This window comes from Bombyx mandarina, chromosome 01 (assembly GCF_030267445.1).
Source record: "Bombyx mandarina strain Sakado chromosome 01, ASM3026744v2".
Lineage (NCBI taxonomy): Eukaryota > Metazoa > Arthropoda > Insecta > Lepidoptera > Bombycidae > Bombyx > Bombyx mandarina.
Genome location: NC_143208.1, coordinates 1814616 through 1837365, shown reverse-complemented (window position 1 = coordinate 1837365; position 22750 = coordinate 1814616). Strand labels below are relative to the sequence as shown.

At 38.4% G+C, this 22750-nt stretch overlaps 1 protein-coding gene across 3 annotated transcripts in view; it reads right to left on the bottom strand.

Moving 5' to 3' along the window:
* Nucleotides 1-399: 399 nt before the first annotated feature.
* Nucleotides 400-22750, bottom strand: part of Jarid2 (Jumonji, AT rich interactive domain 2) — a 38130-nt gene continuing 15779 nt past the window's right edge. For 2 of the 3 annotated variants that reach the window (XM_028180104.2, XM_089740360.1), the window contains 10 exons: nt 16126-22430; nt 15338-15574; nt 14023-14218; nt 12643-12869; nt 9015-9221; nt 7887-8053; nt 6264-6555; nt 5422-5610; nt 5006-5107; nt 400-2751 (listed from right to left, as the gene is read on the bottom strand). In XM_028180104.2, coding sequence (XP_028035905.2) covers nt 2575-2751; nt 5006-5107; nt 5422-5610; nt 6264-6555; nt 7887-8053; nt 9015-9221; nt 12643-12869; nt 14023-14218; nt 15338-15574; nt 16126-22430 — 8099 coding nt within the window. In that variant the 3' untranslated portion in view covers nt 400-2574. Of the gene's footprint in view, nt 2752-5005; nt 5108-5421; nt 5611-6263; nt 6556-7886; nt 8054-8938; nt 9222-12642; nt 12870-14022; nt 14219-15337; nt 15575-16125; nt 22431-22750 lie in introns of those variants that run through there. The other variant, XR_016325802.1, reaches the window with a different exon arrangement.

The following is a 22750-nucleotide window of genomic DNA, read 5'->3' as shown; positions in this document are numbered from 1 at the left end:
GACTAATCTCCGTAAATTTGCAATATTGTAACTGGACAATATTTCATTATTTCATTTCGTATCGTCTCGTTTTATTCTACTTATCATTCAAAAAAACCCTTTCTTATAATTAAAATTCATCCCAATTGATAACTTCAGATAAATCAACTTAATTTCATTTCGCTCCATTTATTTTTTTATTTTAGTGATCAACAGACCACGAAGCGATGAATTGATGATGATTGGTGAATATTTATAGGTCTATTAGAGACCGCGGAAATAGCATCAGAATAATATCTTAGAATGGTTGAACACGAGGTGAATGTGTAAAAGCGTTTATAATTATGTCTTCAATTCTAGAAAATCCTAGTAATTAGAATTGACGGTAACTCAGACAATTAGGTAAATAAAACTAGATCATAATCAATATTTATTTTATTTCCAGAATAGACACAAAAACCGGTTTCATCTAATTCCGAAACGATAATTCGTTATTTTATAAACGTGTTTCCAAAATTTATGTTTAATTTTTTACATAATCTTTTGTAATATGATATCAAAGTAAGTGATACTATTTCACAAAAAAAAACCATAATAGCATGCGTAGAAAAATGTTTGTTACGTGTTAATGGAATTCTAAAACATTTCGTGTACTAAGTTTTAAACGAAGACAAGACCCTTTGGGAAGTTTCAATGTTTCAAATTCAGTTTTCTCCTAGTAGAGCACTGCCGCCATTTTTCTATTTCGCGGGACTTACGTCATTAATATAAATGAACGTTCAATTTGAGTAATATATTCAAAAAACTTACAAGATAAATCCTTAAATCTAAGTATAAATGCTTATAATATAATGTAAACACAACTTTCACGAAAGCTTAAATTGCCGACGTTTCGGCCAACTAGACCTATTGTCTCACACAAAGTCTACGACAATTCATCAACAAAGTGGGACGTGTCGTTTTGAAAAACAGTCATCAATCAAAGAATCACCAAAGTTTGTTGACAATAGTTTTTTTTTCTCTCAAAAATAAAACAAAACTACTCCTGTAACTTAAAAAAAGGTACTTCTTAATAATAATATATTCAATAGTAAAAGAAAAATATGAATGAGATCTTTATAAAAAATCTAACACTAACCATGAATATCATTAGTCCTAATGTCTTCTACTCTTACTTTAAAAAAAACATATAGAAAAACACTTTCCTAGTGATTCATAGACTCAGCCCTTATGAGTGCAACACATATTGATTCGTCTATTGTATTAGTTAAAATCGAAGAACAAATGCTGAGAAAACATTCAACATCTGAGAGCACTTACTTGAATTATGTTGAGAGACATCATAGAAATTAATGTCAATAATCATTATTTGTAAACTAGTGAACAATCTATCCAGACTTTTATAATTAACTACACGCGGAGGTCATACAATATGTTTCATTTGTGACAAAATCTCAGAGTAAATTTACATTTTTTTGTTATAAGGCAAAGAAAGGAGGACATTAATTGCTCAAAGGGAACGAATGTAAATGCAATAATAATAAAAATAACGAAATATTTTCTTAATATTTTTTGGTGTAAAATTTTTTGTTTATTTAAAAAAATATTAACCTAATTTTCAAATTATCGAGATTTACTTTATTACGATATATGTACTTCGAAATTGTATAGGATACCCTGATCCCTTGTAGTGTGTTTTCAAAACAATTAACACTAACTCATTCTAATCTAATTAACGAAATCAAATGTGTTTCTCACAAAAAAGAAAAAAATATATTCTAAAAAGCGATTTACATAATAATAAGAGCTCTATAACAACTGAATTAAGTTTCAACTCAGTCAGACAAACCGTAATCGAATACTTTTTGGGTATTTGCATTTTTATTGCGTAAAAATACTAAGCATATAAATACCTTGAACATATCACATACGATACTGAAATGCGAATACAAATATAAACTAAACCTTACTCTAAAAGTTATCAAATGTGTTTTAATAAAAAATAATTATTATAAAGAAAACAAAAATGATTACTGAATGGCGAATACAAATATAAACTAAACATTACTCTCGTGTTTTTATAAAAAATAAAAATAATAATACAGAAAACAAAAATGATTACTGAAAGGAGAATACAAATGTAGACTAAACCTTACTCTAAAAGTTATCAAATGTGTTTTAATAAAAAATAAAAACTTCAGAGGTGTCAAGGGACACCCGGATGGAACGAAGTTCCTTTCGATTAATTAGTGAAGGAATTGTAATTTTTTTTTAAAGTTATAATAATAAATTACGGCATTATGAAGAAAAAAAAAACAATACTATGAACTAAATTACTATTGTTGAAACGCTATCTCGAGAAACTGTACTCATTACGCGGACCAATCGGATACGAGCAATGTCACCCGATAAGCGCCTACACGTTGATTGGTCAGAATGACGGATCTAAAAAGTATCGTGACAACTTTTCGTAAGAATTTATAGCAAAAAGTGTCGTGACAACTTTTCGTAAGATTTTTTTCCGTCTTGCCCCCTTTCACAACGCGCGATAAGGAACTTCGTTCCAACAATTAAAAATAAAGAAAACAAAAATTATTATTTTCTAGTAAATAGTGTCTGTACGTTGAGCAATAACTCGTTGAGATCTTTATCGGAGAAGTTCAGTACCATCTCGTAGTTTGAGGGGTCTTTGTTCCCGTACTTGACGGATTCGAGTAAGCGGAGCGCGTGTAGGATACACACAGCCGAACGCTTGTTCGTTATACCCACCACCTATAGCGTGTTATAAACAATACAAATACGTAAATATTCCAATTTAATAATAGTGTGCACGGAACTAGCCGCGCCTTAAGTGGCGACAGGGGTGAGGGGGCGGGTCGCCTACTGCTCGTAACGCACATAACATTAGACAGTGATGACTATATAATAATAAAAAATATGAATAAATGAAATTATAAATATATAAAAAACAATTAGGTAAACATTTAGAAGTTTATATTGTACCTATCTAATTATATTTATTTAATTCCGGTATACTATATGAAATGTTAATGAATGTAATATGGATGCAAAATCTGAAGTAAATGAACAAAAATATAATTATTATAATTAATGTTAAAATGAACCAAAAAAAAAAGAAGTATATGAGATGATTCTGACGTATTTTAATGATATATGAAATTATTTAATTAATATACTTAAATGAAAACAAACTAAAAATTACTTAAATGAAATTACTCTGACATTGCCTCTGAATCACTTGATTCTAAACTCTCTGAACTTGATTCAGAATAAGTTTAAAATTATTTCATTCATCATAGTATCAAATCTCATATCATTAATGACAGAAAACGCCCCCACCTCTCCGTCGCCCCGCTCACATACCTAAGGCGTGGCCAACTAGTTCCGCGCGCACAATAATCAACCAATCAGGGACGAGTACGCTTGCATTGTCACAAAACAGTACACATTATACTTAGTCTGGCCATAAATACTGTTACAATTAAAAATAAACAAAATATTATATTTGAATTTGGAATCTGTCATTTTTATATGATTGCTCATTGAGTTTTCTCATTTTGGCGCCAATACATTGTACAATATTTTGCGATATTAAAATGGAGTGGGGTGATAAAGAGTACCGAATCGCTGTGATTGCATTACACAAAGTAGGTATGAAGCAAAATGCAATTTTTAAAACTCTCCATACGCTTGGTATTAGTAAAATGTTTGGGTACCGGGCTATTAATAGGTGCAATGAGACCTCCTCTGTTTGTGACAGAAAAAGATCTGGCCATCCACGTAGTGTTCGTACGAAAAAGGTGGTCAAAGCAGTAAGGGAAAAAATTCGAAGAAATCCTGTCCGAAAGCAAAAGATTTTATCTCGGGAGATGAAGATAGTATCTAGAACCATGTCGCCATACTTTTGTGAAAAAGGTATCAAAACATCGGCACAAGTGTATCAAGATACCATTCTTGAGAAGGTAGTGAAATCCCCTAACAACACCATGTTCAATAATCAAGAATGGTCCTTCCAGCAAGACTCGGCGCCAGGTCATAAAGCTCGGTCTACGCAGTCTTGGTTGGAAACGAACGTTTCGGACTTTATCAGAGCTGAAGACTGGCCGTCGTCTAGTCCCGATCTTAATCCGCTGGATTATGATTTATGGTCAGTTTTAGAGAGTACGGCTTGTTCTAAACGCCATGATAATTTGGAGTCCCTAAAACAATCCGTACGATTGGCAGTGAAAATTTTTCCTATGGAAAGAGTGCGTTGTTCTATTGATAACTGGCCTCAACGTTTAAAGGACTGTATAGCAGCCAATGGAGACTACTTCGAATAAGCTTTTTATACTTTAAATTGTTTTATATTTATGTATTAAACTAACACACTGTAAAAGTAATAAATGTTATTTGCCGTAGATTTTTTTTTGTTTTCCTTTGTAACAGTATTTATGGCCAGACTAAGTATACATTAATTAAGAAACTAAAAAAAAATCCAGTACTCTGGTAGAGCCCTCTAAGTTGCAAGCTTAAGGAGGATAAAAATAAAGCATCTTCTTTAATACGAAAATCGAGACATGATCATCATGAAATCACGATCCAACTGGAGCTAAGTGGTTACTGGAGCCCATAGACATGTACAACGTAAATGCGCCACACACCTTGAGATATAGTTCTAAGGTCTCAGTATAGTCACAACGGCTGCCCCACCCTTCAAACCGAAACGCATTACTGCTTCACGGCAGAAGTAGGCAGGGTGGTGGTACCTCTTTCGTCTTATCCATTAGACCACAACTACTTCAAACTTTCTCAAGGCAATTTCTCAATCCTTCTTCAAACGTGGCTCGCGGAGAGTACTTAACGGTATGCAGCGGCTTGGCTCTGCCCTTGGCATTGCTGATGTCCATGGGCGACGGTAACCACTCACCATCATGTGGGCCGTATGGCCGTCACATAATAATGGCAATAAATAAAAATGCAAATGCGTGCAGGATATGTTATATAAATTCGTTTGTATACGTACCTTTGAGAAGTAAAGGGTGGTCCTACATATCTCGCACTCGTCCTGTTCACGTACGTTCCAAGCGCCCGCCCGCCGCCTGCGATTCTGATTACGGGCCGGGCTCTGGTAACCAAAATGAAACTTTGTATAAGCATTGGAAACGCCTACATCATATTTGGAGAAATAATTTGAATTATCGAATTAATAATTAACAAAAATTATCAATTTAATTAAAAGTCATCTGATGCTGTATTAATGATTTCAATATTCGTATTTTTTCCTTGAGTGTTTTTTTGCTTAGATGGGTGGACGAGCTCACAGCCCACGTGTGTGCATTTCGCGAAGAAAGCAAATACACAAATTCCCTATGTGTGACGTGCCGGCATTTCGAATTATGTAAATGAAAATGTATATAGGTAATATATTTATATGCGTACATCGTCTTCGGCAAGTTTGACGCCCCTCATCAACAAGGCGTTGCGATACTCGAGCTCGTCTCGAACGATCGGGCTCAGGTTCGAGTACACGCGTTGCAAGATCCTGAGAGAGGAGCGGCTGTCCTTCGCGATGCTGACCAACAGCTGCTCCAGAGAGAACATGGTCGGCTCGCAGCTCTCCCGCAGCTCCTGCAAGACGTTACACCTCTTAAGTGATAGAAGTAATAGTAATAGTAGTAATAGCAGTAGTAGTAGTAGTAGTCGTAGTAGTAGTAGTAGTAGTCGTAGTAGTAGTAGTAGTAGTAGTAGTAGTAGTAGTAGTAGTAGTAATGGTAGTAATAGTGGTGGTGGTGGTGGTGGTAGTGGTAGTGGTAGTAGTAGTGGTGGTGGTGGTAGTAGTAGTAGTAGTAGTAGTAGTAGTAGTAGTAATAGTAGCAACAGCAACAGCAGCAACAGCAACAGCAGCAGCAGCAGCAGCAGTAGTAGTAGTAGTAGCAGTAGTCACAATATGTGTAGATGTAGCGCGATGCATTTATCCTGACCCGTGTTTAACATAGTATAATAATACTCTGAGACAAATCACATCTGGTCCCAAACTAGGATTCCCGGTAGTACGGGAATCGGTCTGTTTTATAGAATTTTTCATACATACAAAATAGCCAGACAAAGAGCAAAATTGTTCGTTACATGAATGTATAACCAAGTTGGGAATCGAATCCACGACTCTGAGTCAGTATGAACAATATTAGTTTAATTGAAATGAACTTATCTTTTAATTGGTGCTCGTGAGCAGGTAATTGTGAAAATTATATTTCGTTAAAATGAAAATGAAAATTATGTACCTGGAAAACATGGTGTACGGTTTCTAACCAAGAATTGGTTGCAAAGTAAACACTCTCTGATATCGTGAAGCCAGTTGCTATGGAGCAAGAGTAGGCCTTCGGGAACACTATGATGAACTCTCCCGGGTTCTGGACGACCCTGGATAAGGACACGTTGTGCTCTCGCAGCAGGCTGGGCGGGATCATGGCTATGTCCGACGGGAGCCATATGGATTTGTTCTGGCACGAGGTGGGGCACAGGGTTTCGACCGCCTTACGAAAATTGTCGCTCTGATCGTTCGGTATCCCGTACCTGTTCCGTGAGTGCAACAATAAAGATCATTAACAATTATATGGCTTTAGTGAAAAACTGCTATTGTTTGGAGCACAGACGGACAGACAAATTAACACATCTCCTTTTTGACGTGACAACGTCTTATAATTCGACGGAGCCGGCTGCACGCACGAAAAAACATGACTCATTGAGGCGTTCCATTTAAGGCTTGAAGTGAAAGCGAGAGCGCGCTACGAGCGACAAAGAGGCACAATCGGCCTCCGCGTTCGGCAGTGTTCGACATCTGTCTCTCTCCTACTTGAGTGAGCGATGCATCCGCGTGGACAGCTACTATACAATAATACATTTACATGTTTTCGTCAAGTATGAAGTTCAGTGAAAAGTGAATGTGGTATCAATTGTTTATAGCAACGATAATTGCGATAATTGAAAAATGAAACCATTCCATCAGTATTTTCTTATGACGTTGTCACGTTCAACTATCGTCAGTAAACCGACTTTTTTTTCCTACCTAAGCTGATGGCCTTGAGAGGCTATGTCAGCGTAACTCTAACGAGTAGGTGAGCTCGCGGGACTCAAACCTGACGATTTTTCTAACACTGACCCTTGCAAGAGCAGTGCTTCGCAGAATCTAACACCGTATCCGAAACGCAACCCACTGAGAAGATCCGGCGAGAAACTCAGTGGCCACTCTTATTATTTAGTTGTTATTACTACAATTAAACATGTATCAGTCAACGGCGTACATATAAGAGTTACAACAGAACATTTCTGTTTCATTTTACGCTGCTCTAAATAAATTAGTTTATAATTAAAACTATAACTATAACTATTATAGTACAGTAAAAGCTCCTTATTTGGGAGAGAAAACACGAATATGGATTAGCGCGTTTACAAAGGGTATTCGGTTGGATATATACACATATTGATGGAATCATTTTTATCAATGTCGATGTATCAATTAGATCCGCGAATAGTGAATGCGCGTTTAAGGAGTTTTTACTGTAGTTAATTAAGACTAGTATTCTAGATTATCTTCAATAATAATAAAAATGAATTGTTGTTCGTTAGTCTCGCTAAAACTCGAAAACGGCTGGATATATTTGGCTAATTTTGGTTTTGAATTATTTGTGGAAGTCCAGAGAAGGTTTAAAAGGTAGATAAATATGGAAATACTCGGAATTAAATAAAAATAACAATTTTGTTTTCCCTTTGATGTGTCCCCCGTCGGACGGATTTTTTTGTTTGTTGAAGTTTATTGCATACAAAAATTTAGGTCTTTTATTTATCGATTGAGGCACTACGAAGTCTGCCGGGTTAGTCAGTCTTCAATAATAACATTTGCTTACCATATCTTGCCAGGCCCGGTGTGCATGTACTCCACCCAGGGTAGACCATGAGGGTCACGGTGCCAGCAGCTCGTCGAGAAGACCATCCCGAGGTGCAGAGTTGGCACAGTAACGCCTAACACAGAGCCCAGAGACCGTAGGACGTTTCCAGGATTTTGACTCAGCATCTAAGTACAAATACACAGAAAAAAAACAACTATATATAATAGTTTTTCGGTTATTTATTCGTGATTACAAATAATTTGAAATATTCGTAAAACGTAAAATCGTAAATAGTACACAATAAAAACGAAATTAAAAAATCGAAAATCCGTCTTTCAATCACGCAAAGTTTTAACATAGTAGTACTGTTATGAAACATTCGCATCGGACAATTATTGTTAGCGTTCGCTAGACGCGATAGGCTTCGTCAAACAGAACGCGTAGTTAGCGCGCGTCAGAGCGTGAAGCTGACGGCGCGCTACGACGCCGAGATGTAATGTACTACTATGGTAACTAGAGGTCCCGCAGTAGTCGAAATTCGACTAAATACATGGTATGTAGTGTGTGTAATGTTTTCTTTATTGATTTAATGTATATTTTATGCATTATTTAAAAAAAAAATAGCATTGTGCACTTCTTCTCTATATTCTCTAAAAGTGTGGAAAGTTTCATACTCCTCCGTAAGTGCAATTTTCGTAAAAAGGGATACAAGGGATACGCAACGCTCAGTCGCGGCGTTAGGACACTTTGACGTCAGGGGTTGTAATTTTTAAAAAAAATTATTTTAGCATCCGAGTGAATGTGTATTATAATACTGGATAGTGCCCGAAAAATTGATAGAATTTGTTAGAAAATACCCATGATTATACATGGCCACATCTGAATCACTCGACATATTAATACTTTTAAATTTTCACACTGCTATCGAAAGGCACTATGATTTGGCGAATGCGTTGCGTCAAGGAGCGTTGGACTCATCTAGTCAATTGGTGTGACATGAAAAGAGCGCGACGTTAAAACGCAGCGCTAAGTACGCGTTCTGTTTGACAGAGCCTTTAAATGTTACTTACGATATTCCGATATGGAGCTAACGTATTCGGAACGAGACGAGGCCCGAGGAATCTCTCCTCAAAACATTTGTGTCACCTTTAAATTCCAGGGGTGCTTCCCGAAGGCGTCGTTCTTGTTCTTGCTGAAGCCATAACCATCGTTGCCGGTGTCGATGGAGGCCGAGTTGACGCACACGTGGTCCGTGCCGAGCAACACCACCCGCCAGTAGTCCCTCTCGACGTTCTCGAGCGTGGGAGGGTCTCCGTTGGGGGGGAAGTGAAGCTCCATTATGTTAGCAGCGATCTAAGTTCGTTTCCAAAAATTGAAACTTAAACAAAAACATACGAAACGTGGAGCGATGATGGCTAGGCACCTCAATGCAGCTAGTTACAAATATATTTTTTTATTGCTTAGATGGTTGGACCTCACAGCCCACCTGGTGGTGGCCCACATCTATAACGTAAATGCGCCACCCACCTTGAGATATGAGTTCTAAGGTCTCAGTATAATTACGTTATAAGCACGTTTTCATAACAAATGTGTAGGTAATTTGAAAGCCTTTTGTACAATAAACTTCCCGCATTCCTCTAGCGGAACTACGATTACGAAATTCTCTTATTCCTTCTCTGTTTATTCATATTGAAAAATCTTACAATTGCACAACACACCAACAAACGTGCCAACCCTATAGTGGCACAGCATACTATACCTAGTCTTGCCATAAATACTGAGACAAAGGAAAAAAAATTCTATTGAAAATAACATTTATTACTTTTACAGTGTGTTAGTTTAATACATAAATATAAAACAATTTAAAGTATAAAAAGCTTATTCGAAGTGGTCTCCATTGGCTGCAATACAGTCCTTTAAAGGTTGAGGCCAGTTATCAATAGAAGCACGTACTCTTTCCATGGGAAAATTTTTCACTGCCAATCGTACGGATTGTTTTAGGGACTCCAAATGATCATGGCGTTTAGAACAAGCCGTACTCTCTAAAACTGACCATAAATCATAATCCAGCGGATTAAGATCGGGACTAGACGACGGCCAGTCTTCAGCTCTGATAAAGTCCGAAACGTTCGTTTCCAACCAAGACTGCGTAGACCGAGGTTTATGACCTGGCGCCGAGTCTTGCTGGAAGGACCATTCTTGATTATTGAACACGGTGTTGTTAGGGGATTTCACTACCTTCTCAAGAATGGTATCTTGATACACTTGTGCCGATGTTTTGATACCTTTTTCACAAAAATATGGCTCAGTCACTCCTTCATAGCTAATACCCCACCAAACCATCACTGAAGTCGGATAGTGCCCACTATGCACTCTGTCGACTAATTGGGAAGCTTCCTTAGAGCTTTGAGCATAAATACGGTCATTTTGTTTGTTAAAATGTTGCTCCATTGTAAAAAAATTCTCATCCGATAAGAAATGACCAGTACGTCTCTTATAGGCTGCAAGTCCTTAGTCATCTTTTAAAATACGCGACATGGTTTTAGATGCTATCTTCATCTCCCGAGATAAAATCTTTTGCTTTCGGACAGGATTTCTTCGAATTCTTTCCCTTACTGCTTTAACCACCTTTTTCGTACTAACACTACGTGGACGGCCTGATCTTTTTCGGTCACAAACAGAGGAGGTCTCATTGCACCTATTAATAGCCCGGTACACAAACATTTTATTAATACCAAGCGTATGGAGAGTTTTAAAAATTGCATTTGGCTCCATACCTACTTTGTGTAATGCAATCACAGCGATTCGGTTCTCTTTATCACCCCACTCCATTTTAATATCGCAAAATATTGTACAATGTATTGGCGCCAAAATGAGCAATCATATAAAAATGACAGATTCCAAATTCAAATGTAATATTTCGTTTATTTTTAATTGTAACAGTATTTATGGCCAGACTAAGTATACAATTTTTTAAGATGGAAGGATTACTGGTAGCCCACATGCCATTCCGGTTGATATGTGGGCAAGCATGGGCTCAGCCAGGAGGGATGGCATTTGCTAACAGCTGCCCGAGCGCCTTCAAAGAAGACCTAACAACTCAAGAGCAACTGGTTCGCAGAATCTACTACGGAATCGGAATGGGGACCCGCTGAGAAGATCCGGCGAAAAACTCAGTGGGCTGTATCTATGGGTTAGTTTACTCGCCGAGCCCTTCGTCACAGGCGGCGACGGGTTCGGCGAGGATGGTGACCGGTGCTTGAGGTACCTAAAAGAACCGTTAGTGGATCGGGAGGATCCGAAATGACGTATGGGTGTTGACGATGACTGTTTCATGCACGGGCCGAGCAGTCGTCGCGGCGGCCATGATGAGGCGATTCTCATAATTTAGTACACGTATTATTGACCAAAGTGCATCAGGGTACAGGAAATTTCTGGTAAATGGCAATATGGGCAAAACAAATAATGTCGGTATTTGAATTATTTGATGCCGTGCTTGGTATCCTATCCCGTCTATTATTGGACAGCAGTGCTTATTTAACAGGGTGTGCAGAAGACTACACGAGTACATGCTGACCACATCCACACCGGTGTGTCTGGTCCGCGTGAAAATCCTTCAGTCACCGCTTAGATTTAGGCGGAACCCGTGTCTTAAGTATTAAATATAGTATCAAATATTTAATTAAAACAGCGACGAATTAAAGATTTGCTTGTAAAGGTTTTGTTCGTTTTTTGTAATTGCCTGTTTTTTTATAGTTTTGACGCGCAGCCTGCTTTAAGGAGAATATTAAACGTTCACATAATAACCGATCCGATAAATCTGTTTACGGTAAGTAAGAGGCTGGCTGTATGCATAGATGCATTGGGTAGCAGCAACTTTATTTTTTTAAGGGATTTTATGACCTAGTAACTTAGACCTTTAAGTCACGTCTTATTTTAATTTTAATTCTTATTTTCATGAAAAATGATAATATGGACTGAAATGAAAATGATTAATTTAAGACAATAATCAACTGAGATGAAATTTAATGAAATGAGATGAAATGATATGGGATGAAATATAATCTCAGTAAAATGGTGGTAATTTACTGAGATTTTTTCAGTGGACTCTTTGGAGGATCCCGAGAAGTTACGTCCAGCGGTTTTGTTTGATTTTCCCACATTTCTGCACTTTCACAGACTTTCCCATTTAAACCTGAAGAATGTAAATAGAAAAAATAAAACAAATCACACGACTTCACTCCTCGCGTTCCCGCCAAAAAGTTGGCAACAGCGACTACTTACAGTCGTTAGGGTTGCCTCACGTTATAGTGGAATTTAGATAGAATTTTGACTCTCATTCGGACAGCCGACATTAATTGTGGTTAAAAAAAATCGGTTGTCTGTAAAGTCGGTTTACTGACGATAGTTGAACGTGACAACGTCATAAGAAAATACTGATGGAATGGTTTCATTTTTCAATTATCGCAATTATCGTTGCTATAAACAATTGATACCACATTCACTTTTCACTGAACTTCATACTTGACGAAAACATGTAAATGTATTATTGTATAGCAGCTGTCCACGCGGATGCATCGCTCACTCAAGTAGGAGAGAGACAGATGTCGAACACTGCCGAATGCGGAGGCCGATTGTGCCTCTTTGTCGCTCGTAGCGCGCTCTCGCTTGCACTTCAAGCCTTAAATGGAACGCCTCAATGAGTCATGTTTTTTCGTGCGTGCAGCCGGCTCCGTCGAATTATAAGACGTTGTCACGTCAAAACGAAACTGACCTGTTTAAACATGGCGAGGTTCATGTTCCTCCCGAGCACGACGCAGTCCTCGGCCTCTTGGAGAGCGGAGGACACATTGTAGTCGTCGTCTTCGTCATCGGTCGACGAGTCGGACTCGCCCAGCAGTCGCTTTTGCCGGTGCAGCGGGTTAAAAGCCCTGTCCAGCATCCTTTGATTCTTCTTTAACCAGCACCGTTCCACTTGACTGAGCATATCGTGACGTTCCTCTGTACATAATAATAGGTTTTAACAAAAAAAAATATTACTATTAGTTGTCATGTGAGTGCGTTAAATTATGTTACCGATTTTTTACCCTACTGTGTGCGTGTGCGTGTGTGTGTGTGTGTGTGTGTGTGTGTGTGTGCGTGTGTGTGCGTGTGTGTGTGTGTGTGTGTGTGTGTGTGTGTGTGTGTGTGTGTGTGTGTGTGTGTGTTGGTTGAGACTGGAATCCACTCGAGCGTCATCGTTTTAATTATTAATGAAAGTTATTCGTTCTGTGATATTATCTCGAGTTTTACTCAATATTCTAACAAGATATGAATCCCTTGTAATCTCTTGTACATCTATTTTGACACATATATTTTCATTTAAATTTCGTTTGAAAATGACGCAGTACTTAATTAGGAGATAGATAGGTAGGTAGGTATAAGTATGTGTAGGAGAAAGAATATATAAGTACTTCAATGACCGTGACGTTATAAACTATTATTAATATTTTTTATTGTTGAAAATTACACCAATCACCAAAGTTTCCAAGATTATTTCTTAAGGAATTAAAAAAAAAAATTACATATCACCCAATTTTATTATGAATTTTTTTTTATTGCCTTTGTAGGCAGACGAGCATACGGCCCACCTGATGGTGAGTGGTTACCGTCGCCCATGGACTTCAGCAATGCCAAGGGCAGAGCCAAGCTGCTGCCTACCGCTTAATACTCTCCACAAGCCTCGTTTGAAAAAGGACATGTCATAGCGCTCGGGAAACGCCGTGGAGGGGAGCTCATTCCATAGCCGGATGGTGAGTGGCAAAAAAGATCTCTTGAAACTTAATGATGGAAATTTAATGATTCCCATGTTTCATTACGAACATTAATTTAACATAAATATTTATTATTTATTTATTTCTGCCGTGAAGCAGTAATGCTTTTCGGTTTGAAAGGTAGAGCAGCTGTAGTACTGTAAAAACTGAGACCTTAGAACTTTGTCTCGAGATGGGTGGCGGCATTTACGTTGTAGATTTCTATGGGCTCCGGTTGCCACTTAACACCAGGTAGGCCGTGAGCTCGTCCAACTATAAAGGCTATAAAAAAGAAAAGGATAATTAATTGCGTTATTTTCCTGGCGTCGTTTTTTCTGGATATTTTCAAGTTAAATACTCACGGTGCGATAGCGTGTGATAAGGCAGTAAATATTTAACGTAGATTATATCGAGTTTCTTCACTTGCTGCGGGTTCTTGCAATAACGCATCTGCTCGGCGACGCGGATCCAACGTTTCTTTTCGATAACTTTTTTAAGACCCCCGTTGAATTGCACTAAGTGATACAACTTAGCAAGGTCGAGCTCCATACAATTCAGCTACATGTCAACAAAAATATCTATATATAATTAGCTGTAACCGTCCGCTTCGCTGGGCATTTAAAATTAACATTATTATTTCTCACCCCCAGAAAAAATCTCATCATTAACGCCCCCGCAACTGCCTAACCATTAAGTACCTACATATATTTTCTACATGGATACCAAGTTTCAAGTCAACCGGATGCATGGTTCAGTAGTTATAACGGAGCATCCGTAAAAACCACTGCAGATTTATGTATTAGTATAGAAGTATAGATTAATACATGATGCAAAAACTTTGTTTTGTTAACCCCTTTTTACGAAAATTGCGCGGACGGAGGAGTATGAAATTACCAACACTTATAGAGAATATAGAGGAGTGCAAAAAGTTATTTGTTTTTAAATTAATGCATAAAATATATATTAGATCAATTAAAAAAAACATTATACACATTTGTCTATAGTCTATACTAATCTATAGTGTCTTGGCGAAATCTATGATTATAGAAATATAAAATCTTTGACAATAGAACCATAATAATGTTCAAATTTATAACTTCAATTCATTATGTTTTATTAATTAATACTAGTCGAATTTTAACTACTGCGGGACCACTAGTATATATAAATTTTACTTTTATGATGATATGAATATAAAACCTAGTTTACTAAGTTTATTATTTCAACCAATGAACAGTGTGTTTAACACTAAACATACCATTTTGAACTTTTGCATTGAAAATGAATATAGGTATCGTGTGTTATTGCTTTTACACTTTGACTTCATTACTTTTTTTATTATTATACTATATTTTTTTTGTTTTTTTTTGAGTAATACTTGACTTATACCGTTATCTATCCGCTATGGTAGAAATAGGTACCAGTAAGTGTGTCCGCGTGGGTAGGTACCACCACCCTGCCTATTTCTGCCGTGAAGCAGTAATGCATTTCGGTTTGAAGGGTTAGGCAGCCGTTGTATCTATACGTGAGACCTTAGAACTTATATCTCAAGATGGGTGGCGCATTTACGTTGTAGATGTCTATGGGCTCCAGTAACCACTTAACACCAGGTAGGCTGTGAGCTCGTCCACTCATCTAAGCATCTAAAAATAAATAAAAAGTTAGATTCGTACTAACCAAAGGTGCTCTCGTGAAGGGAACGCTTTGTAAGGCCGAGTACGCTTTGATCGCGCACATCTCTCGCTGCGCTGGTCCCCATCGACTGTACATACGCGCTATGTACTGGTTTGATACTTTAAACCTGATGTCGTCGCTCGTGTTGCACGAAGGCTTGAATCCCTCAGGAGCGACCACTTTACAAAGCCCGTACTTCGAAGCTGTCGCCATGATCTTCTCGAAATATGTAATTGGATCCTGTAATCATTAATCAAAATGGATACGAAGCAAAATCAATTTTTACACTTTTTTTTGTCTTTTATACCTATGCTGATAGCCGTGGGAGGCCATTTCAGCTTTACTCTAGCCTGTTGAGCTCTCGGAGCTCAAGCCGAAGTGTTTCTAAGTCTGGACCTAGCAAGAGCAGTCCTTCACAGAATCTACCACCGGATCAGAAACGCAACCCACTGACAAGATCCGGCGAGAAACTCAGTGGGCTGTATCTATGGTTAATTTACTCTTAATTATTTTCATATATTTACCCTTACTTACTTAGCTTAAGTAAATAGATGTGTCGTGGACTATAGGTAATTGAAATGATAGATTACTTTAGATGTCGCAGAATAAAATAACACAAGTAAAAAAGTAACTGAGCTAGAGCCAAGGCGATGCGTGTTACTAGTATCAATATAAAATATATATATTACTTTCATTAAAGACGGAGTTTTTAGATATCCAGACATTAATCTCAAAACTTCCAACATACAAACTGTAAGTAAACAAATAAATTATAATATGAAAGGACTTACTTTAAATTCTTCTAGTGTAGGATAGTATATAGGAGCATCTACGATTTTCGCTCTTTCGATGCCCCTCGGAAAGCTAAGTAGAGTGGCGGGTCTGTTGTTGAGTTGAACTGCTTGATCACTTTGTACTTTTTCTATATTTTCATCAGTTTGGATAACAACAGTACTGGGCACAGTTTCCGTATCCTCATCGCTTTGATGTCTAGATGTACTTGGTGTTGACACACAATCTTCACCACCGTGAGCACAGGACGTACTCGGCGTTCGTACTATGTTCTCACCACTCTGGTCGCCAGAAAACCTGCGATCTGACTTCTTATTAGAGTCACTTTGATCGCGAGTATTTGAAGTGGGTGCTCCAATTTCGCCGCGTACGACCCGTAAACTATTTCGATTTGATTTTTTTAAATCGCCGCTGCAATCACGAGTGACACTTGATGTGAGTTCTGTGTTGTCAGTGCTCTCATTACGATAACATATTTGTTTTCGTTTTGCGTTCTCCCCGTTTGGTTCGCGATTAATATCGCGGTCGGATTCAGTGTATTCGCAACTTTTATCACGAGATGTCCGTTTCGATTTCCTGCTTTCGCCGGTTTGATCACGAAGCGCGATTAGTATGGATTCTGTATTTTCAGAATTTTCATCACTAGAGTTTGTTTGATTTGACTTCCTATTACGGTTACATGTGTGCCTGCATTGATCACAGGAATCATTAGGTTTTAGCACGGTAGCCATATCACTTTGATTGCGCGAATTACTAGGGATTTCTATGTCTTCGCTCTGATTACTAAATGTACTTGACGTGGATTCTGTATTTTCTGTGCTTTCAACTCCAGAGCTACTTCGTTTTGATTTTCTGTTTTGGCGGCACTGATCACAAGAAGTACTTGGCAAGTGTGATCTACTCTCGGCATTTTGTTTATAATTGCTTGGCATTGGTACTGTTTTCTCGCCGCTTCGATCATTAGTTAGGCTTGTTGTTGATTCTGTGTTTTCATAGCTTTTATCACATGATGTTTTTGGATTATTTTTCCTGGTTTCGCCGCAACGATCACAAGACGTGAATGTTGTACTGTCGTCGATTTCATCACGAGACTTTATTTGAGTTGATTTTCTATTCTCATGGGATCGCTCACAAGTGCTGGGCAGAAATGATTTACTCTCTCCGATTTGATTACTTGTTATCGGTACTCTTTTCTCCCCGCTGTGGTCACGACAAGTTCTTATTGTGGATTTTTTATTTTTGTCTATTTCAATATGAGAGTTCCCATGTTTCGAATTTCCGATATCGCAGCATTGATCACAAAAAGTACTCGACATCAGTGTATCGTTCTCATTGCTTCGTTTATCAGTACTTAGGAGAGGTATTCTGTTCTCGCCACTTTGATTACGATATGTATTTGGCACCAGCCCTCTTTTTTCACCATTTTGTTTAGAATAAGGACTTGGTCTTTTTTCGTCGCTTTTGTGACGAGAAGTTCTTCGTCTCAATGTTTTACCGTCACCTATTTCATGGCGACAAGCACTTGTCCTGAATTCTGTAGTTTCGTGGTTTTGAATACGAGAAAACTTTTCCTTTGACTGTTTATTACCGTGATTTAGATCAAGAGAGTTGTTTGGTGTAGAACGTACGTCTTCCGAACTCTCATCACTAGAACTCATTAAGTTTGATTCCCTAATTAGAAAAGCTCTTATTGTAGATTCTGTATCTTCGCAACTTTGATCTTGAACAGTTTTCGGTGCAGATTCTGTACATTCACAGCTTTGGTCACGAGAAATCATTTGCTTTGATTTTCTGTTATCATTGCTTCGATCATGAGAAATGGTTAGAACGGGTTCACACGGATAATCGCGGGAGCTTCTTGCACTTACTGATGGACCATTCACAACCAAGTAACTACGAGATGTATTCAGCAACGGTTCACCAATACAACAGCGAGAAGTACTTGGCAGCGGTTCACCGTTTATGCCCATGTGACCGCGAGAAGTAGTCGGTAACAGTTCCTCGTTTATCCTATTGTGACTGCCTGAAGTACTTGGTAGCGGTTCACCGTTTATCCCAATATGAGCGCGAGAAGTACTCGGTAGCAGTACCCTGTTTATCTCAATTTGACCCCGAGAAGTACTCGGTGGCGTTTCTGCGTTTGTTCCAATGTGACCACGAGAAGTAGCCGGCAGTGGTTCCTCTTTTATGTTATTGTGACCGCGAGAAGTACTCGGTAGAGGTTCCCTGTTTATCCCAATGTTAGCCCGAAAAGTACTCGATAGGGTTTCTCCTTTTGTCCCAATATGACTGCGAGAAGTACTTGGTATCGGTTCACCGTTCACGCTCATATAACTGCGACAGGTATTCGATATAGCTTCACCATATTCCCTAGTATAACCGCAAGAGGAACTCGACATAGTTTCACCATTTAAGAAGAAGCGGCCTCGAGAGTTATTTGACGTCGATTCACCATTCAGACTAAAATAGCCTCGAGAGGTATTTTGTATTTGTTCACCATTCAAGCTGAAGTAAGTTCTAGTGTTACTCGGCATCTGTTCACCGTTGAAGTTAAAGCAACCCCTAGAGGCGTTAGATTCACCATTCTGGCTCGAGTAATCACGCGAAGTACTTGGAATAGGTTCGCCATCAAAGAAAAGGTAATCACGAGAGGTACTCATGTATTCACGAGTTCTTGGAACTGAAGAATAAGTTGTAGGGCTGTTTATATTTCGATCCATTGGTGCTGGTGTTGTGTTTGTTGCTGCGTCTTTTGCTTTAGGTAATTCACATATATCATCCAATGATATACTGGTTGCTACTGACTTATTGCGTTTGGCTGCCACTTGTTCAATGGCTACATTCCGAGACTTAGGTTCAGAAGATTTAACAGACGCAATTTTTAAATTTTCAGATAAACTTGACGTACACAGAAGATTTACACGATCATTTAATTTAGATTGACATTGTGATGGGTTTGCTTCTTGAACGATGTTTAACCGACTCTGGACGTCTTTTCTTTGTTCACGGTTGTTGCTTACCTCGGCATCTACTTGTAATTCGTTGTTCATTAAGCCATCTGCTTTAGCATTATGCTGTAACACCTCATTTTGCTCATGTTCATCATCTTCACATTTTATTTCTTCATGCTCCATAACCCTATTTATTGTAGAATTATCCATCGGTACATCATCGTCATCTAACGTAAGGTCCACAAAAATAGGTTCATTTTTTTTTTGCTTGTCTACCACTCTAGCAGACCAAATTCGTTCGCCATCATTATTATTCACAAGTTTAATAGCGTGATTTGTCATTTGAGGCATGTTTATAAATAACAAAGCATTATTTGGTCTTTCGGGTCCTTGCAATTCAGCATTTGCAGGCCCTAAGTCTGGGCCCGCAGCAGGTTCTATCAATAAAGGATTCTCGGGCACCCTTAAATTGGGATTTGCAGGTGCTGCAAAACCAGGTACTGCAGGGAGTAGCACATTACGGTCGGCTGGTGGTAACCCATTACGATCAACAGGTTCGATCGGAGGATCTGCAGGTGCAATTAAATTAGGTTTGGGGAGCGTTCCTGAATTATGGTCTGCGAGTTTGACCTGCCTAGAATTTACGGCGGCTACTAAGTTACATTCTGCAGGTTGTTCAAAATCAAGAGCTGCGGGTTCTACCTGGTTAAGGTCAGATGAACTACTTGGGTTAGGTTCGGCGGGTGTTCCCAAGTTGGAAATTGAGCACTGGACCTTACTTGAATGCGCAGATTTGACAGAGTCCTGACTGATAGTCACGGCGGTTTCAAATCCTACAGGATCAGAAGTACACTTTTTTATTGACTGTATATTTTCGGATTGTTGGAGCTTCGGATCTGCGGATTCTACGGCTTTAGTATTCGTTGATGCTATTGAAAGTGTAGGCCTTGTCAGCTTGAGTGCTAAAAGTCCTACTCGTTCAAAGTACGCAGCTTGTACAGTTGTACGTTTAGTGGTTCGTATAGCAGCCAAATTTGCAGGTAGTACTATATTCGTATTTGTAGGTTTTATGGCTATTATATCTGCACGTTTTACTACCGTTGGGTCAGCTCTTTGTACGGTGGTTGAACTTGCAGGTTGTACTGTGTTCGGAGCTGCATGTTGCGTGATAGTTGGATTTGTGTGATGTACAGCGGTGGAATCTGCGACTTTTACCATGGTCAGGTGTTCAGTATTTACAGTAGCTGCATCTACAGGTTGTGCTACGGTTCTATCTATTAATTGTAAAGTGGATAAGCATTCGGTCAGCGAATCACGTTGTCCGGGTTGTATCGTGGTAGGCACTGCGGGTTGAACTGCAATTGGATTTGCAAGTTGTATTGAGGTCGAATCTTTTCCTTTGACGGAATTCCGAGCCGTAACATTATCCAGTATAACATTTTCAACGGGTTCCGCACGTGATAAAAGTACATCTTTAACAGTGGAAGTTGCTGTGGGAGTAGTAATTTTTGTTGATTCATTAGTTGCCCTAATATTAGTGACTGTTGTAGCGTCAGAGGAAGTTCTGGATGCATCAGTGGACTTCATCAATTCATTAGATGCAGTAAAAATAGCATTTGCAGTATCTGAGGTACTACGTGGACCAAATGCAGTACTGCTATGTAACGTTATTGGAACAGTGATGGCAGCCAAATTAATTCCAAACAGTGGGGTGGTTGCTGTATATTTAGTGGCTGCCACAGGTACTGAATATAAGGGAACGGTCCCCCTGGACATAGCGAGTAAGGTAGGCATCGATGGTTTAGGTGCAATCGGACTAGGTTTACAAGGTGTAGATCTTGTAATGGACGACGAATGTTTTTTGGATGAATTCATATCTGTAAGTGTTGCTGATTGAGAATTTCCATTCACTGAATCAGACAGCATATGTTTTTTGGGGCGTCTAGATTTACCCTTACCTTTTATTTTAGTAGATTGACCAGAATCGGGATTTTTAGGTTGATTAACCATAACGGGGATTTTCGAGCTAATTGACATAATAGGTAGAGCAATTATGGTTTGTCCAATTGGTGCATTGATTGAGGAAGATATCGTAGATACGTGTGACTCACTTCGTCCTAAGACTATAGAGGGACAAGTTACGGTAGAAGAAATAGACATCATAGCATTTGTGGTTGCAATAGATGCTATAGGTGAAGAATACACCACACATTTTGGTGGTGGTGAAGAAATGATGGCACTCGTAGATATAACAGGCGCAGTTGATGTATGAGATTCAGCGTATACTGGCGTGAGTAATTCATTCGTGGATGTATCATGAGGCATCGTAGTTATGTGCGAAACGTTCTGAAGTAATGTATTCTGTTGTTCCAGTGTAGTGTCATTTAAACTTGGTGTATTTTCAGAAGTTTCAGAAATCGTAACACTACCCAAACTATTCGTATCAACTGCCGAGGAAGTTGAAGATCTATTTTGTTTGGAGTTATATGGTTCCACAACTTGTGTAGGTTCTTCATTTACAACATCGAATTCATACACGTCGTCTTCAATAATGCAAATAGACTCCACCTCCGTTTTTAGTTTGCTTGAAAATGAGTTCAACCTTTCATATATTGAACACCGTGCGCATGTGTGGAAATTGGACGTGTGTTCACATGTTGTTGACGTATAATTTTCTGAGTTTGTAGGTTTCTCGATACCATCACTTTCACAAAGTAATGTGTCTTCTTTATTATTAGTATCTTCGAACACTTCGCTATCGTTTATTTCGCCAGTTTCCTTCGGTTTGTCAGTTTGGTCGCGTGGAGGACTATTAATGCTGATGTTGTGATCTTCAATAGTTAATGAATTATCTTCAATGTCTTTAAAGTCCTCATCTTTGTTTTCTGATATTTCAACTTGAACGACATAATCATGGTTATTGGCCTCAGGCGTAGAGCAGCCTTCATTTTCAACCACATTTGTAGCCTCTTTGGTTTCTCCAGGAATAGGACTATCGAGTCTTGCCAATATCGAGTCGACGATGTTGGCATGAATATAGTCGGCTTGGTTGAGTTTAAAATGTGTAGACCATAACATGGGGCTGGAAGCACTCGACCCAACTTCCACTTTATCCAATGTTTCTTGATTAGTATCGATGCTTGTTTCCTTGTTTTGTTCCGAATCAGAAACAATATCGTTATTTTGCTCATTGTGTGGTATTTCTGGTATTCTGAATAATTTGGGAACTAGTATTTCTGGTTTACCATTGTCTGTTCTTTTCAGTTCCACATTTTGATTAGAACACAACACCTTGCAGTTCTCAGTTAAGACTGATTTTTTATTAAATTTTTGATGTGATGGTAATAATGGACCTGTAAGAGTAAATTCTATTACATAAACAGAGCTTTAATAAATAAAAATATAATCATCGTTTCAATAGAAAGTTTGCAACTTTTTAATACTGAAAAAATAATAGGTTATTATCAGTGTTCGGAGTAGGTAGATTGATTTTATATAATTGCGTCAAGATATTACAATATGGACATGCCATTTTATCCATGATTATTTTTTTAAACTGAAAAAAAAAAATTTTAATCCTCATCGGATACAATTTCTATATTTATGAGATAAAGTAACAAAAAGCCCTGTCTAAGTTTTGTCTCATACTGACAAGCGTCATTTCTAATTCAAC